The sequence below is a fragment of the Onychostoma macrolepis genome, chromosome 16 (genome assembly GCF_012432095.1).
Source record: "Onychostoma macrolepis isolate SWU-2019 chromosome 16, ASM1243209v1, whole genome shotgun sequence".
Lineage (NCBI taxonomy): Eukaryota > Metazoa > Chordata > Actinopteri > Cypriniformes > Cyprinidae > Onychostoma > Onychostoma macrolepis.
The window spans coordinates 21,089,745-21,109,346 of NC_081170.1; the positions used below are offsets into that span (position 1 = coordinate 21,089,745).

The window sequence follows — 19,602 nt, forward strand, 5'->3', positions numbered from 1 at the left end:
TAATGCGCGGGTTACCCGGGTGACAGTCTGGACCGCTAGAGCTGTGCAGCTACTCCGGTGTTGCCATGTCCGCTTATTATAAACGCTTATTTTTATTTATTTTTTGAAAAGTGGTTTACAAAATGGACAATCGTCCCGTTTTTGGCCTTATACAGAATACAGTATAGTATAAGTTTTGGGGATAGACGGTACTACGATAGTCATCATAACGCCCTATTTAATTATTGGCAGGAATGAAAATGAGGCTGTGAGAAATAAAAGTAGCCTACAGTGCATTCAAAAGATTGTAGGCTACTGTTTTTTAACAACACATCCACTGTTTAGCTGGTGAAACTTTTTTCAGAAAAAAAAAAAAAAAAGTTCAGTTGACAAAAACTCATAAAACAATTAAGTTGTGAAAATTAAGTGTTCTAGGACCTTTATACATTGTAAAGACAAAGTCTTGTTTTCATCCATGTTAAATTAAGTATGGCGTCTAACCTTTTTAAGATCTATTACTTATGTTTGAAAATAAAATATGACCACATTTAGTAGCTTTATAGCCTGCAATTCCAGCCACACTGGAATTATCAATCACCACAGATGTATAGAATTATTTATCAATAATACATAAATGATGTATAATATATACATTCATATAATTAATTATTTAAGTGTCCATTTGTATATGTAAAATATTTTAGTTAGGCCTTTATTTGTAAAAGAATATATATGCCTAGGTCTAATAATTATTGAAAAATAACTCTATAATTTATCACATTTTTGCCTAGCTTATGCCATTTGTATTTTATGCTGTCTGTTTTTTTAATGTTTTCTATGCTGATTGATGAAATTAAGCAATTTCCTTTTACATAATTCATAACCATACCAAACTGTTTGTTTTTCTTGCGAGATCTGGCAACACGGAATCACTCACCCGTGCTTCACAATACCTTCTGACTCACAGCCTCCCGACACACTTCAGTTTTACGATTATTAGTTTAAACATCCCACACAAAGATGTTCCATATTGTAGGACTTTCTTTTCCCGTGTATAGAGAGGAATGTAGCCCCGTGGGGTCGCGGCCGCTCACTGCATGTTGACAAAGCGCGACGCTTGTATTACAAGCACTTGACAGAGATAGCGCGAGGCGATGCGTCACACATCACACACCTTGCCGATTGTGTTCACACAATAGCTTCATGTCCACACATGTTCCTCTTCGTTCAACAACAACAGACGATAGTCATTACACTCTCATATCAATGGAGCTATTTGTCTTCTTATCGCCGTCCTAATCTCTCCTTTAAGGCGTCCTCTGCCTTTGTAGGTTTTTGTTGACTTTTTAACTTGTTAGCTGCAGGCCTGTAAGTAAGAGAGAAGAGTTATCAATGGTATCTAAATACCCCACTTACTGGGTTGTGCCCACCATCAAGAAATTATGTTCAAAGCTAAAATGCATTCTTGCATATGAAAACACATGTTTGACCTGAGGAGAAACCAGCTGTGTGGAAACAGGTGAATTGGAAATGAGCAAAGCAATTGATGTTTCCTGGTAAACATTTACAATATCTTGCTAGTTCTGGGTGGCCCGTGACACCGAACACCCTCTTGCTCCTCTTTTCTGTTCTCACCCCCCACCACACATCTTCAACTTACCCATTTTCATTCCCACCCACTTATCTTTTGTTCTTTTGTGCTTAGGTCATTTTTTATTACTTTGTTCAGGCCTGGTGAAAGGAGGAAAGAATAAGTGAGAGAAAGAGATCAAAGCCCAATGGGGAATGGCAAAGATGGAGAAGAGGATGAGGGACAAAGAAGACAGAGAGAGAGAGAGAGTTGAGGAGAGTAAGGAGAGGTGCTTGGCAATGAGGGCATAAATATTTCTGTGCACTTTGAAAGAGGAATCATTTTACATTTCTCTCACTTTCCCTCCCTCTCTTCCTCTCTCTCTTTCTGCTTCTCACTCTTCTTGCCAAAAACTCAGCAGGGTAAGTGATACTCCACTCCAGGGACTCACATAACCCCAAACACATGCCACCAGCACACTGGTTTACACGCTTACGTCTGGAACACCACACATAGTCGCACCTTCTCTCATCCACGGCGCCACACACTCATATGTTGGTTGTGTTATTATGTTAGGAAGGGTATATAGACACAATGAATTTTATATGATGTTCCCAAAACCTTCTCAAAAATTGACCCCTAAACCTCACACAATCCTTTCAACTTTATTAGTTTGAGAACTAAACCGCCTTTCAAGTAGTGAAGACCACTTCAAAAGTCCTCACAAGTTGATTCTCAAATGTGTTGTGAATGTGAACATCTGACTCACAATTGTAGCCAAAGCTGCACACACCCACCCACACACTGACTGACAAATAGGTCAATGACGTGATGTTCATGTTAATTTATTCAAAAATACATTAATAAAATGAATACACAGTTTCTATGATTTCTTTAATTTCTGTAATACAATTAACTTTGATATTTTTGAGGGACATAAAGTAAAAAATGTCAGGGTGATACAATGGTCCTGATATCATGAGAAAAAATTAGAATGAAATAAAATTCAATTCTTGAAGGGGAAAACTTTTTTAGGTAGTTTGGTATTATACATAATAATAAATAAATTATATCATGAATAAATATAGAAATATATTTTAACTGGTTTTTAATATTTAATATAAAGCCAAGTCATGCAACCAACATGCCAAAAAAAGTCCCTTAATATTTCAAATAATTTGATCTTTTTATGACAAGACATGGCAAGTTCACATTGCAAAATGTAAAGTGATACCACTCCACAAAAACCTATTTAGTTATTTATGAATTAATAATTAACAATATCTTGAAAAATGTTTTCCCCCACTTTTATTCATCATCAACACTATTAAAAATGGGATTTTTTTTCGCATCTTGCTAACACAAACACTCACTCATGCATCTGATGAAGAGCTTATTTATAACGCAGCTAAATTAATTTGGGTGAAGAAGTAAATCTAGATCATGCTTGACTATTTGACTCATTACCTCTATATATCCATCATTACCAACTGAAACTTAACATGAACCACATGCTTTCTTTAATCAAGCTGTTCCTCTTTCTTTCTCCGTCTATATACATCACGTTCCTCCTTTTTTCCCCCCATGTGTTGTTCATTCTGTCTCAGTCTACCCTTTGCTCATTATCAAACCATTCTACTTTCCATCTCCCCCTTTCCTCCTCCTTTATTCTCCCTCTCTTACACACATATCCGCTCTCTCTCTCTAATCATTAATTCAGTCTTTATCCTGCTTTAGTCAAATTAGTCTCAGACTGGTGAGGCAGTAGCTAAACATTCGTCTACCCATTATTGGCTGGCTTCTTATCACTAAAATCACTTCCTACTGTCTCCTGTTCTCCATCCTGTTTCCATCTGAATAAAACACTCAACGGAAACACACACATTGATTATCTTGTAAATGTGGTTCATCTTTTTCTTGGTCACACTTCGGGCAAACCACAGCCACTCCAGCACTAAACTTGACCTGACCTTTGACTCGGTGTCCTATGACACCAATAACCATCATGCAGGCTGTTTTCTTTCTTCCCTTTGTTCTGAACTGGGGCATTTCAGAATCCAATATAGCAGACTGCATGTTCTCAAATTTTGTTTATTGACCGTGATCCAAAATGCTGCATAAATGAACTCTTTTACCTCAACAAACCTCAGTCATCTGGGGCTGCAGTTAAGTGTGTGCGTTAAAACTGGCACTCTAAATGAAAAGGCTCGTTCCTAACCCACCAGGCATCCATGTTAACCACTTTCTGTGCCAAAGCATTTGTTTCTTGTTTATTTTCCCCTGATGGTTTTAGCCTGGAGGTTGAAAGTCAGATTGCAAGGTCATTTTCATGTTAGAAAAATGCAGAAATATTGACCAATGAGGTTCTTTAACCAACAGTAAATGTGTATGGTAAAGTCTAGATAAAATATAAGGTCATTGATCAAACATTTTTGGCAACTATTGCCAAGAAAAAACAGGCAGCTGACCGAAGTTATTTTAAAAAGAAAGAAGAACAGAGTGTAGCTGAGGTAACCAAGTTAAATTTAATTATAATGTACCGGTAGATCTCTTCCTCTCTCTCTTTTTTTTTTCTCTAAGTGGGGGATTTCTGAGACTATTATTTTGTTAAGAGTCCTCGTGCCTTGATTTGGATCCAAAATGCTGTATAAATGAACTCTTCCACCCACATCTTTTAGTAGCTTTCATTCACCTAAAGTACTCTAAAGGTTCACTGGTATGGTTAATGAACAAACAAATCGTAGGAGTCAGTTACTTTAGTGTATAGTTTCCCTGAAGGGTTACAAATCTTTCCGGCACTGTATCAATCTGACGATACATTCTCACAAATTTACTCACAGAATGGCTACTGAATCAACACTGAATCATAAGTCACTTTCTGAACTGCAAGTACCACCATGTCAGTTCATCATTGCTTTTACATGCCGTGCCACCAAGAAAGCAAAAATATGTTATCTCTTTTTCAGTATCCGTTCACAGTGTTATCCTCACTTTTATAGCTCATCTTAAGCGTTTTGATAACACAGTGAAAGTGATAAGTAGGCATACGCATTATGACAATAAAATTATAACTTAAGGAGAGGAGAAATAGAAAGACATGTGGGAAGAAACGCAAAAGGCTTTTCCCAGCCTCTCACCTTAGTTTGTGTGCAAACCACTTATTTTCTTGCTTTTTTTTGGCCATAAAGTTCAATTTGAGTGCAGGCCCGGTTTCTAACACTCCACCCTTTTCTACCCTACCGCCAACCCTCAGCACACCCCCTGCCTTTCACTCTTCACTCATTCTTTCAGTTCATTCTTTCCTCCTTTCTCCTCAAAACCAATTGTTACATTTACTGGCTCTGCCTGGTGTGTGCATGTATTGATTTGCCTAAGTCATATTTGTGTCATGACCTATTGACTGAAGTAAGTGCCAGCTTGCCAGAGCTTAAGGCTTGATTGATAGTTGCTCAGTGGCGTCTCACAATGAAAGAACATTAAATTCTCTTGAAGACTGGAGCATGTTAATGATATAATGCTTCCAGCTCATGTATCTCATGCAGCATATAAATGTAGCAAAACTGTGCATAGTTTAAGTGATTCTTATATTCATTTTTAAAAAGAATTATTAAAAACTGTGTAGAACCTTAACACATTTAGTGTGCTTAAGCCATAGGAAGAGTATGGAGTGAATGAGAGAAAGAAAAAGGGTGGAAATGTGGTGGAATTCTTGTAAAGAAAGACCAGATTCCTGTAACACATTACAATAACTGCACATGGAGAGCCCAGGGAACAAGTGATTTAATGGGTGGAGAGGTGAAGGAGAGGTTAAAGGTGCTGTGATTTTTTGATTTCCCAGAAAAAGTGTTAACACCGTGGCTTTGTGGCGCTATGAAAACAGTCTGTTTGTCTAGCCTAACCACCCTAACCTGAAGAAGTCTATAATACCTGGTGGCTCCTCAGCTCCTGTGTGATTATGCGATAGTAAAATGTCCACACTTCAGAATCATGTCAAGTTGAAAACCCAGTAGAAGCAGTCGGTCGAAGGAATTGTTTGCTTGCAAATACTATTCACACGATGAATTGTGTTTTGCGTGCTATATAATAGGTAATGAGCATATTTTGAATGCAAGCAATTATTTTTGCAATTAGGTTTACTTATGCTAGAAATTACACATAACACTTTAAAATAGAAGTGAGGAAAAAGAGGGAAAGTATTCTGAATTGAGTCAATTGAGATTAAAATTAATATTAGGACATTTTGTAGATAGAAGTCTCACTCTGATGTTCATAAGTCTTAAAAATCAGCTTAAGGAAATTTTATTGAGAGAAAAAAGGGACTGCCACAATGAACTGCCTCGTGCTGTGCGATATAAATATGAGCACTAGTGTCATCTCGTGGACAAAGTGAGGTAACAAAATCCGTCTTTATTGAGGGAGTTCACAAATCAGTGCTTTCACGACTCACCTGCCAGGCTACTAGCTTGTAATATAGTATAGCATACTATAACATGGTAATATATAGCCTATTACTCAAAAATTAATTTGTTCGGGGAAAAAATGACTTCTTAACACGAATCTTAACGTTTTGTTCAGGTTTATTCTGTTCAGTCAATCGAGTAAAATGCGGAGAACAAGAGACCCCTGGCGGCAAACATGTGCATTTAAATAACAGTGCAGTTTTACGATTGTTCACATTGCACCTGGAGCACATTGCAGCCAGGAATTTACAGTTTAAAAGATATGGAAATCTGTTCGAATTACAGTGTGTTACAAAACGTCTACAATCCCATGAAACAGGAAAATAAATGCACTTGGATCTTTAAATATCAAGTAGGGGGAGATCCGGTATGGTGTAACATGGGAAGAGTTGAAACAACCCTATTTCCACCTATCAGGGACAAGCAAGGAGTCCTAATAATTTAATTATTTACCCACTTCCACCCTGATTTTATATGAATGTTTGTCAAGGCTATAAATATGTATAAGCAGATTTTATAAAGAAAAAACTGATTTTGATATCAAAACTATATTTTACTTAGTACTTACTGCTAATTTCAAATCATAATGCTAATACAGCTAACTAAACATTGGATGACAAGAGTGGGGTACGTTGTAACACATTTTAGCATTCCCTTACATAGAACGGAGAACTTTCATGTTGTCTGGAGCTCTATATGAAGCTCAAAGCCAAAGAAAGTGTGGATAAAATGTGCCCTATGCAGTTTCTGGATCCACCAAGTCTGCACTCTAGGGTTAAAAGCATTGGTTTGTCACCCTTGAGAAAATTCATACGTAGTCACAATCTCACACACACATTTACACAGTTTTTTGTTAGATCTACATATTCTTTACCTAGGTACACTGGAGTTGAGTGTTCAGTAAGCATAAATACTGTTAAGGAGATTTGTTCTAGTAGTCTAATTTATACACACACACACACACACACACTCCTGCATCGAACAGAAAGTGGATCGGATGTGTAGAAAGTACAACATTGTTTTGTATTGTTCTTTTTGATTGTTTCAATAAATCTGTTTTTGGAGCAAACTTTATGAGGTGACTGTTGTTTTTGCTTCATTTGTCTGACTGTTACAACTTACCCCAGTATGTGTTCCAACCTACCGCAGTAGTGGGGTACATTGTAACAAAGGGTATTTTGTATACTTTGTATAAACGCTTGAGCACTCCAGCTCAAAAATTCAGCGAGTTACAGATGTTGAAACAAAGTGTGTTACAACCACTGATCTATATATAATGACTCTATTATAGATCAGTGGTTACAACCATAAACGGCCTCCCCTAGTAGCCTAGTCTATGTTATAATTCAGCTTGTATAGGCCTAAAGTTTTTTTTTTTTTTTTCTTATTTAGGCTACACTTATTGTTACAAATTACCCCAACTAGTGTTACAATTACAAAAAATGTTACAGTAGTCCTTAATCTAATAATAATGTCATGTTATGAAACAGGGGCGCCTGCAGGATTTCTTCCGAGGATACGCACAGAGGTCTTATGTGATGGTAAAGTGATTGTATTTTGTTTCGTTTTTTATAAAGTTAATTTATAAAAACGTTTGGAGCAGTTTGTTCGTTAAATGTACATTTTTTTTGTTGTTTTTTTCAAGTAACAACCAAGTGGCCAGCGGCAGACAGTGAGCTGATCATAGCCTATTTGATAGCCTTCTCAAATCATCAAGACTTGCCTAAAATAAAATCTATAGATATAAACAGTTCAAGCATATCACAATGTTAGTTTAAATGTTTGAACTATATAAATGTGCTAGGTGCATATCTAATCGTTTGTGTGAAGAGTGGAAGCTGAAGCGCACTTTGCAGGACATGGAGGCGACAGAGCGGTCACTTGCATTTTTTTCTTGATAGCGGAAATAACTTAAAATACGGCCCTAATTTTTGCTCATAAAGGTAAGAGTAATACATCTTTCGGAACTGTAAAGGGTCTACTTTTATTTGTGTGCACTCACAATATCAACAAAATGTTGTGCTTTTATAAAATAAATAGGAAAACAGAGGATGCGCTTTCTGTCTTGTCTTGAATAGGAGTGCTTCACAATGATGAACCGAAACTCAACGAATTGAGTCACAAATATGATAAATACATCTATAGAAAGCTTTAAATTACTACTTTAAAATGAAATAATTCAAATCGAAAACAAAAACTCTTTCATTATGTAATCAGTAAAGATGCATTTCTCTCTAAAGGCAAGTCCAATGGCGAGTCATTTTTCATCACCGTCTAAAATATAAAAATAAGGAAAAGCCTAAAACAGGCCCGATTATATTTTTTTCTGATTTTTATGTTGCTCTGCTCTTAATTCCTTAAAATTTAAAGGGTTTTCTGCAAAGCAATTTTGTCTGATATGTGAATTATTTATAAGCCTATTTTTTAATCCATGCAGCAAATGCTTTACAAACAGCTTTAAAAATTACTTTATTGCATTCCGGATGATTTTAAAGAACTTTTCACTATAAATTTTACGGGTAGCTTGAATGTAAAACATTGTCATGAATTCGTTGTATTCCCATTTGTAAAATAGGCTACAAATTAATTGTTGTAGTCTAACCCGATCTCACGAAAGTGCGTGTAGCACGATTTTCTCTTTCTATTTGACTTAATGTTTATAAGCAGAAATTGACTTTGGCATGCAAAAGACTGATACATTCATTATTAATGGCATGGCTGGTTCAATCGACAGAAATACGGGACACACGGGCCTATAATTTACTGCTGAAATGTTTGTGGGGCAAATCTCAGGTCAGTCTGAGCGGTCAGCCGTACACCTGCAGGCGCCACTATTATGAAAGATCATGACCCAATAATATTACTAATGTTCTGTGCCCCCAATACCACAACATAGCCTATCACTTCTGCATTTTAAAATGCTGCTTAGCTAATTTCACCTCAGTCGTCTCGGTTATGGTTTCTGTTCTACCTTAACTTCCTAACACCGAACCACCTGTTTCACAGGAACCTTGCAAGACAAATTTGAGCCATGGAGCAAATCTCCAAACACAGAAAGCATAGGCCTATGGATTTTTTTTTTTTTTTTTTAAAGCGATTTTGCTCATTAATAAAACATGGCCCATATGGAATACGGTAGGTGCATTCAGCCATTAAATAATTCAGTTGTTGAGGTAACAGCTTCCCAATATGCCAATCTATTATTTGTATGCACAGATATTAACACATTATGTTTTAAAATGGTTTTACTGTAACAAATGTTAAAAACAAACAATTATAAAAACAACAAAGAAGTACATGCTTTTTTTTAGAAGTAGCATTACAAATATAGCTTTGACTCTTACAAAATGTAAACCATCACTACCGAAGTCAACAGGAAAGCAAACACATTTATCACGGTAGTTTTAGTCCCCGAGTTCCCTTTAGAACCGCAGTCCAGCTGGTTATTGCTTGGCGCTGTGTTTTTAGGGTTTCCTTCGAAATGAACCGGTTGACAGGCATCTCCTATCTGTTCACAAGCGAGAATGATGTATTTGGTCTCATTGCGGATGTTTCTGATCCCACACACGCCTTCATCGACATCGATCCGCACCGTTACAAAGGAGAATTGCTCTTTACTGATACACAGGTTACTGGACAGGGTCTTACCCCCAGCTTTAGTACACACATTTTCCACTCGCTGTTTCTCGCTGGCACGGAAGAACGACTGCGTTGGTCTGCCACACGTTTTAATTTTCCTCAGGAAAGTTTCCCAAGCGTTATTGTCCCACGTTTTTGGCACATCCTCAGGAATATGGCGCTTGAGGAAAACATTATGAGCGTTGTTGTACCTCGCTGGCATACAAGGCTTAGAGTTAGGATCCACTGAGTGACTTTGAGGCAAGACAAAAGCCACAAGTATCAAAAAAGCAATCATTTTGAAGACCTGCTGTGAAGAAAGAGAAAAGGCAGATGTTCTTCAAAAATATTCCGCTTTGCAGACGCAGTTCCAAAGCTGAGGTCCTCTCTCGAAGTCATCTAAAAATAGCATTCTATATGCGCTAAACCTGCTGGCGTCTGTGGCATGCGTGTGTTTTTTTTTTTCGAAAGGCAAGCCACTCTAGATATGTTAATAGGCAAGATGGCATTGGATGATACTTACCCAAATACTGCGCCGCAGACCTACGTGTTGGTGTTTGTGAAATTCTTCTTTTGAACAGTATGTTTTCGTTTCCTTTAGCTAAACGAAGTCGTGTTTTGTTTTGTTTTTGTCCCCCTACCCCGCTCCCTTGTGGTGTGTATTTCTCTTTTTTAGTTTCAATCTTCAATTCTATGACCAATTCTATTGCTGAAACGTGTTATGACACGTCAACCATTTTAGCTCCCTCAGTTTTGATGGTGAGCCAATATTACAGTACAATTTAGAAGTAATAAGCTATTTTCTGTCCTGTTTTTTAACCCCCCTCATCAAAACTCTGTTTGAATGGGCGTGGTGGATTGTACGTAAACGCCCACTGCTATGATTGACTAATAGTTGTGTATGTTTGACAGTGTACATTTCTTATAGATGGACACTACTGTGATTTAGGTCAAAATCGCATAAATAACTACATATAAATAAATACATATTAAACGATCTTTAAGAAGAGACAAAGCAATAGTGACCATGTAATGAGAACAGTTCCTCACACTTGTGGTGCAACATTACTGTCGGAACGAATATAGTCCAACTCTCCTTTTCAATCTTTCCGAAAATCCTGCGTTGAATTGTGCCTTGTTTGTAAACAAAACTGCGGTAAAAATTAAGTGAACAAAGGACCAATTTCTTACTGACATGGTCTGGAACTTAAAAATAAGAACATTACAAATAATGTGCATTCACTCTTTCCTTACGTTGGGATCAGAAGGAATGCCATGCAAACACTGTTTTTCCATGACTTGGCACTGCACAGTGTCTTCAGCCATTTTTATCATTTGGTTTCTGCATAGACCTGCGCGTTCGTCTCTCTCGTAAACGCTACACTCGTGAATTGGTGGGCGGGGCTAAACAGGCAGTGATGTCAGAGCAGGCATTGATCTCCTTCTGCGGAGGAGGTGCTTATCCACACTTTTACACCATAGAGTAGAACATTCCAAAAGCTGTCGTTTTGGCAGACTGTCTTTAATATAAGCTGTTTTTAGACTAACGACAAAGTTTTGAGTTGCTAGATGTTTTTATGGTACAGTGACCTCATATGACAAAAGATCAAGGGAATTTTGGTTTCTCAGTTCATGACCCTTTAAATCCATAACTGTGTATTTTCTAACTTAATTGTCATTGTAAAATCTATGTATTGAGAACAAAGCCTAAATCTTTGCGAGGCATCAGTGTAGATGTGTAAGATGTGCTTGTTTCTCTCTCCTGACACTAGTGACGCTGCTAAGCGATGGCACAGTCTCCTTCAGAGAACTTTATACTGGACGTCCTGCTACAAGGTGTGATCGGGAGGTAGAAATACAAAAATAAAAGTAAAATATATATCAGACAAAAAATTTGAAATAACAGCTCAAAGTCATCACAAACATAAAGTTGGGTTTCCTATTAGAATATGTCCATTTATGAATGTGAAATTGTCAAAAATATGAGTAAAATAATTAAAGAAACTAATTTTATGTGTTCTGAACAAGAAAGCCTGCTGCTGAAACATAATAGCAAGAAAGTTGTTTCATATATTTGACATTTATTTCTATTTTTCAACATCATCAATGTCATCAACCCACAGTATAAGAAAATGTATAAAACTTCTGTGGGTCATTTGTCTGTTACATTACAACCAGGGAAACACTTCCTCATAAAAAGAAATGGGAGAACAATCTGGTTTGTTGTTATCTGGTTTACTTTGTTGTGCATTTTCCTCAAAATGATCGGGGAGACATTTGTTGTCAAATTCATCACAGGCAAGAATGACATGCTGTTTTTGACGGTTGACACTTTTGATTATTTTCTTCTTACTGTCGATCTTAACAGTGACGAAGGAAAAAGACTTCTTGCTGATGCACAAGTTTGTCCTAAACATCTTTCCTCCTGATGAACACACAGCTTCCACATTGTCTTTCTCACTGAAGGGAAAGAATGACTGAGTCGTTCTGTTCCAGGTGCCGGTGCTGTTAATGAACTTCTTCCAGTTTTTTTTGTTCAGATCAGTTGGTGTGTCATTGCGTACATGCCGTTCAAGAAAAGTGCTGTAACTATTCTTGTTCTTTGCTTCAGTGCAGGGCCGAGATGGGTACAGCATGTCCGGGTCACTCAGACAAGTGTGGAGTGTGAGAGTCAAGATGACCACAAAGGACAGCAAGGTCTGAAGATGTTTGTATAAATGCAAAAAAAGTTCAATCAAATAATTCAGTCAATCAATAATAGTAATGTCATGTAGAAATGACAAATGTCCACTAATTTCCAAGCCAACTTTGATCATTTAACTATTATTTTAAAATTATCTTATGACACATAGCCTACAGATCTATTCAGTGCATAATTAGAAACAGCACCTTACCATATTGTGAGAAGTGTACAGTCCCAACAGATGCAGACAGATCTTCTCTTCTGCTAGATGATATGATCACTTATATAGCTGGTGGTCTTGCATGAGACAGAGTAGGTCAACAGGAAGTGGGGCACCTCAGTTCAATTCATTTGCTATGCAATGCCATATGCACACTACACATAACTTAAACCCTAATGGGATACAATATTGCTTATTAAAATTAAATGATTAGCCTTTTGCTATAAGATGCATTAAACTTTCAGGTCTCGCTATCAATATTTTGACATTAGTGAAATACTGTGTTCATTCTGATATGTATTGGAAGTTATAATATATTACAACAGTATTTAAATAAAGGACAAAAATCAGACATGGGGGGTAATTACATATCTGATGTACACATTTATAACAGCTAATGCTGTTAACTTTTTGACTTCTTTACTGATTGACTTTCGTGTGTGGTTTATTAAATGGTAATAAGGACATCAGGAAGTGGGCAATTATTTTTCATCTGTGAAGCATCTTGTTTATTATACACTCTTAATTCATTTAAAATGTGTCATCTTGAGATTTTTAATTTGAAAAATATAAATGTGTGTGCAGACTTATACACAAATTAAAATAAATGGAAGTGATCAATGAGTTTTATAAATATAAAACTCTAGTTATAACTGACCAATTTTATAAAACAAATAATGGAATAATTAATAACATGACTTTGACCCATGGACATACTTTGTCACACAGACTTTTTTTTCCTTTTTAGAAGCAGGTGTTAAAACATGATGGTGCACACTCACGGTTTTCAGCCCCTCAAACCTCAAGCATGATGTGTATTTCTCCACTGAGTCAAAGTAATACTATGGTCAGTCGTGAGAATGCAATGTGAGACTGAGAATGTAATTGTTGAAACCTTTGTTCATCCGTGCAAAATGTTATTAAGGTCTACGATCACATTAAAAAGTCATAGTAAAATTAGGATTAAATCTACACTGTTTCAATTAAAAAAATAAAAAAGAAAAGAAAAGAGGTGAGCTTAGTCACAAGTTTCAAAGAGAGACCACAGATGTCACAAGTTGTGGTTAGAAACTTGCAGCCCCACACGCACAGTTTTCTTTCTTTTTTTTTACCAACTAAATTATAATTTTTTCCCCATCTAGTTCATATTTATATCATATTTATTATGCATTATTTCTTATTTAGCTCAATTTTATTTTTGGTTTTCAAAGTTCTTTAAAAATGTCACTCACAAACTGATTTTCTGTGCTAGTCCAATCTACAATTCAGTCTGCAACCGCATCAGTTCAAACTCTGCTGCATGACTTTGATACACCTTAGAAATGAAACAACATCTTTATACTTTGTGTGATTTGTTTCTTCTTTGTTTTCCCGTTATTGAGAAAGTGAGATTGTTATTATATGGGATTATGTTTCAAATTTGTTAAATATTTCTTTTAACAGGTTTTAAAGAAGCTTAAAGATGGTTAGCCACTTCCTTCTGGACGAACTGCCAGCATCATTTCCCCCACAGCACACCTACCTATATAAACCTGAACCTGAGTCAAAGCACTGACAAACATCTGACTGACCTGATCTGATCTGACACGAGGACTTTTCACAATATGGTATGTTTTTCATAATTGTCTTGTAGTCTGTTGTTTTTATGGTATAATTATTATTGCTTAAAATAACCAATTTAAAGTTGTACTGTATTTTGAATACATACATTTCAAGGGGTGAGAACCAGAAAGGCGTAAGTCACATTTCACCAGCTTTACAGGAGAGCCAAAACAAAAATTTTCACTTTGTGTACTGATTTCAATTGTTTATGATAAAAATTTGTACACTCATGGATTACAGTACTTTTGCCATTTGATATATATATATATATATATATATATATATATATCTCCATTTCACCATTTCTCCATGTCACTTACGCCCTTCTGGTTCTCACCCCTTGATTTTAAGTTTAATGCTAACAGTATCTGTCAAATCTACATTATGAAATAATGAAATTTTTGCATTTATACAAACATCCTCAGATCCTGAAAATGCTGTCATTCGTGATCATCTTGACTGTGGTGATCCACACTTGTCTGAGTGAGCTGGACATGTGGTACCCATCTCAGCCCTGCACTGAAGCGAAGGACCAGAATTCGTATGACACTTTCCTGAAACACCACCTACGTAAGGATACACCAACTGATACAAGAAAGCTAAGAGAATGGCAGAAGTTCATTAACAAAATAAACACCTGGGGCAGGCCGATTCAGTCATTCCTTCCCTTCAGAGAAGCAAGCAGGGTGAAAGCTGTGTGTTCATCAGCAGGAAAGACGTATGGAGGGAACCTCTGCATCAGCAAGAAGCCTTTCACATTCTTCACTGTTGAGATCATTGATAAGAAGCAAGTCAAGAAAGTCAAGGTTCAGAAACAACATGTTATTCTTGGCTGTGATAAAATTAAAAATAAATGTCTACCTATTCATTTTGAGCCAAATAAAAATGATGCTATACCAGATAATAACAACCCAGACTGCAGTAAAGCAATGGCAAATTCAAGCTTTATTCCGTTTGAGGAGCTGTTTCATGTCTAGACGCATGACCTGCAGAATTCAGGTGTCTGGTGTTACTTTGTAGCTTTGCTTCTTTTATTTCTATGTAACCAATGTGGAAACTACAGTAATGTGAGGATGTCTGCTGACATATAGAATGCATTTTCTATGCTTTTGCTTCATTATTTCTATCATTTAAATAAAAATTGAAATGCATAATAAACACACGTGTCCTTCATGTTTTAAAACCTATCTTTCTCACATAATATTATACTTATAAATTATATTTGACCTCATTTAAATTCTTATATGGGTTACAGTCTGTTTTAAAATTTCACCAAATGAATACAAAGTAAAGTATAAGTAAAGTGATACAATGTAACATGCATTTTATAATTGTATTCATTTACTTTGTGAATACATTTTCGATTACTATATCTTTCTCATACATATTGTGTAGTTTTTAGTGGAGAATTACACAACATAATTTATTCATACACCAACAAAATTCTCTGAATGCTGTGGACAAAGATGAGAATGAGAGCTCTTCAAATTCCAAACCAATTCCAAATCAGAAGATTTGTCCTTACCTCCTAGATTGAGAGATGTCGTCTGTGATTTCACAGCTCAGCCAGGTCCGGACTACTTAGGACTCGACAGACGTCTTCTTCAGGTTCAGAAAATAAGTTATTAATAATTAATCACTCTGAGTCTTGTTTTAATGTGCTCCAAACATGACATTATATGTGACCCTGGACCACAAAATCAGTCTTAAGTCGCTGGGGTATATTTGTAGCAATAGCCAAAAATACATATGAGTCAAAATGATACTTTTTTTTTATGCCAAAAATCATTAGGATATTAAGTAAAGATCATGTTCCATGAAGATATTTTGTACATTTCTTACCGTAAATGTATAAAAACTTCATTTTTGATTAGTAATATGCATTGCTAATAACTTAATTTGGACAACTTTAAAGGCGATTTTCTCAATAGGCTGTTTAGATTTTTTTGCACCCTCAGATTCCAGATATTCAAATAGTTGTATCTCGGCCAAATATTGTTCGATCCTAACAAACCATACATCAATGAAAGCTTATTTATTCAGCTTTCAGATGATGTATAAATCTCAATTTCGAGAAATTGACACTTAAGACTGGTTTTGTGGTCTACGGTCACATATAGTTCTGCATAAAATTTGCCTCCTTCTCAGACTTCCATATTTGTCAGACATTGTGAGCACGTACACACACACACATGACTCTCTATGTAAGCAGAGGCCTGGCTGCTATGCCATGTTCAGGATGTGTGACTTTTAACCCAGTTACAGGAGCTCATATTAAAAGAAGTCCAAACGAAAAATTGCAGCATCTCTCAAAGAAGCAAGCGAGTCTATCTCTACTTTAGTCTAAGCAATTGCAACTTCTTAAAGGGATAGTTCACCCAAAAATGAAAATTCTGTCATCATTTACTCACCCTCAAGTAGTTCTAAACCTGTATGAATTTCTTTGTTCTGCCAAACACACAATAAGATATTTTGAAGAAAGTCTGTAACCAGGCTGTTTTGGGGCACCATTGACTTCCATAGTAGGAAAAAAAAAAATACTATGGAAGTCAATGGTGCCCCAGAACGGCTCTGTTTCCCACATTCTTCAGAATATCTTACTTTGTGTTCAGCAGAACAAAGAAATTAATATAGATTTGAAACTACTTGAGGGTGAGTAAATGACAGAATTTTCATTTTTGGGTGAACTATCCCTTTAAAGGCGTAGTTTTTATGAGATAAAAAAACATAACATAATAGCTAGAAATTCCATTCTGCAACAGTATATGTTGTGAAATGCATCTCCTTGCAAAACCGTTGTACAACATAGACAATTACATACACTCACTGGCCACTTTATTAGGTACACCTTGCTAGTACCGGCTTCGCTACTGTTCGGACGCTCCTGCTTATTGCTCTGCGCTTCGCTCCATATTTATGCACTTTTCTCAGATTTCTCTAAGATTTTATCTTCAGCATATCAGCACAGTGCTCAAACAACACAGTTTTTAGAAAAAGAAGACTCTTTGCCTCCCACTGCCAGCAGTTTACATTCCGGAGACGGGAAAACACAGCTGCCTACATTCAAACAGACGGGAAAGAAAATGCCCCTTGTGGAATCTACTTGCTGCATGAACTGCCACAGACTTCTACAAAGGATTGCGGTTCTTGAAACAAAGTTACTTGCTGGACCTCCAAAACAGGTGGAACACACATCAGATCATCATCACGGACCCCCGCGGCATACAGCCGGTGAGTCCTGTGAATCTAGTGAATCTCAACAGTTTATACAAAGTGTAGAAGAACAAGCTGATCAACAGACTAATCGATGGCACAAACAGGGAGCGAGACCCAAAGGCACTCGAGACATCAGATTGTCACGAGTATCTCGTATTGCTGCGGTAGCATCCTCTACCCCAGATACGGCTATGACAAGACTTGTAAACACTGGCATTTTACAACCCCCTATACATCTTGAGAACCGATTTGAAGCATTAATGAATGTTGGTGAGGAATCCCCAAATGTGACAAAACATGGATCGTATCAGCCAGCAGCTAACATCGCTACTAACAGGCGCTCAAGGTCAAGCAGACAGCGGCACTCAGCTCAGAGCGCAGCCAAGCCCAGGACTCTGATAGTGGGTAACTCTATTATCAGAAACATCAGTAGCAGGACTACAACTACATGCTGCTTTCCTCAAGTAACCGTCTCTGATGTGAACAAGGAACTTCGGAACATTCTGATGAAGCACAAGACTGCAAATCGAATCATCATCCATGTGGGGAAGAACGATATTCGGAAAGAGCAGTCAGAACTGCTTAAGAAGGATTTTAGTGAACTCTTTGAAACACTTCAAAGACTTGAAGTTCAGTCGTTCATCAGTGGACCACTCCCAGCAAGGGGAACTAACATGTTTTCACGGCTGCTTGGGCTGAATACATGGCTACAAAGAACCTGCAGTACAAAAGGAGTCAACTTCATCGACAACTTCAATATTTTCTGGGGCCATAGACAACTGTTTAAACTGGACGGCTTCCACCCAAACAAACTTGGTGCGAGAGTCCTATATCCAATATCTATTTCTCCCTCCGTCATCCTTCAGTGGTGTGTGCCAATCCACTCGGCCTCAATGGCGCACACACACACACCTGGACAGAATATGAGTGACCACAGGACTTCATATCAGCCTCAGAGTCATCTTATGGTTGACACATCCCACAAGGACACTGATAACACCACGCAGCCAAAACAAACTTTCCTCACAGAGACTATCCCGGCTGAGCCCTGCCCACACAGCTCATCACAGACAGACTGTGACGTACTACAACAGCTCCAAGACTCAGCACCCAAGGACAACTATCTGGAAAACAGCCAGGGAAGCCAGGACAACATATCACAGCCACCGGAAACACCAGAGCCAGAGCCCCGCTCGCCAGACACACTATCCCTCTCTCCAGAATCTCCACTTCTAAGCTTCTCACAGAAAATGGAGGAACTGGTGTATGCTGGGACCAAACTCTCCCACTGTTCGCTGCAAGCCCCAGATATCAACTAAAAACGGCGGGCCCCACAACCACCAAAGACTTCAGGCCCAGCTCTCCCTCCTCCTCCTGTGAGAGCTCTCCATCCGCTGCCACAACGCCAGGGCCCAAACCCTCCTCCATCGGCTGTAGGTGAACCAAAAACAACTGATAACAGCTCTCAGTGATATGTGTCGGGTCCCCGCTATATTTGCAGCAACACTCACAAATGTTCACAGAACAAGCGGGAACCCAGTGTGCCTGTAGCTTTTTATATTTCTGTTTTATCACGTGATAGACAGTCTAAGGCCTTCTCAAGCCGTACGGCTGACCCATCTAATCTGCGGCCTGTAATGCGTCAATCTAAGATTGCTGTAGAGACAAAATGTAATTCCATCAAGTTAGCATTTTTAAACATTCGCTCACTAAAAAATAAATCATTTCTGATCAATGATTTTATAACCACAAACAACCTGGATTTTATGTTTCTAAATGAAACATGGCTTGAAGACAGCTGCAGTGCAACAGTCCTCAATGAAACAGCCCCTCCTAACTTTAACTTTACAAGTGTCTGCAGGACTGTTAGGAGAGGTGGAGGTGTAGCTGCTCTATTTAAAGATGTTTATCAATGCAAGCAAGTGTCATTTGGTCAGTATTTGTCCTTTGAATATCTAGGTATTGTGCTGAAAGGTGCTCCACGCATTCTGTTTATCATTATTTACAGGCCTCCAAAATGCTCTCCAGCCTTTGTTGAAGAGTTCACAGAACTGTTATCAATGATTTCCTCACAGTTTGACTGTTTTACTATTGCAGGGGATTTTAATATTCACATAGATAATGCAGAAATCAAAACTGCAAAAGAAATTATTACTGTTTTAAACACTTTTGATCTGATCCAGCATGTGCATGAACCCACACACAATCGTGGACACACTCTAGATTTACTCATCAGTAAAGGTCTAAACATTTC

General features: G+C 37.5%; 1 protein-coding gene and 1 long non-coding RNA gene across 7 annotated transcripts; one reads left to right on the top strand and one right to left on the bottom strand.

Annotated features, from left to right (window-relative positions):
- Positions 1 to 6,130: 6,130 nt before the first annotated feature.
- LOC131521238 (uncharacterized) lies at positions 6,131 to 11,278 on the bottom strand. Of its 4 annotated transcripts, none has more exons than XM_058745770.1 (2): positions 10,882 to 11,278; positions 6,131 to 9,934 (listed from the first exon to the last, which is right to left on the bottom strand). In XM_058745770.1, the coding sequence occupies exons 1-2, from the start codon at positions 10,960 to 10,962 to the stop codon at positions 9,350 to 9,352; spliced, it is 666 nt and encodes a 221-aa protein (XP_058601753.1). In that variant the 5' UTR covers positions 10,963 to 11,278; the 3' UTR covers positions 6,131 to 9,349. The 4 variants fall into 4 exon arrangements, 2 of the variants coding, with proteins under 2 accessions (XP_058601753.1, XP_058601752.1); XM_058745769.1 differs by having other exon boundaries at positions 6,131 to 9,937; XR_009266237.1 differs by lacking the exon at positions 10,882 to 11,278 and adding an exon at positions 10,151 to 10,859 and having other exon boundaries at positions 9,796 to 9,934.
- Positions 9,796 to 15,267, top strand: LOC131521239 (uncharacterized). 3 transcript variants are annotated; one of them, XR_009266238.1, is made up of 7 exons: positions 9,796 to 10,207; positions 11,400 to 11,476; positions 11,996 to 12,123; positions 12,239 to 12,324; positions 13,279 to 13,377; positions 13,974 to 14,137; positions 14,558 to 15,267. It is a non-coding gene; the product is annotated as an uncharacterized LOC131521239 (long non-coding RNA). The 3 variants fall into 3 exon arrangements; XR_009266239.1 differs by having other exon boundaries at positions 11,400 to 11,463; XR_009266240.1 differs by lacking the exon at positions 13,279 to 13,377.
- The last annotated feature ends 4,335 nt before the right edge of the window (positions 15,268 to 19,602 follow it).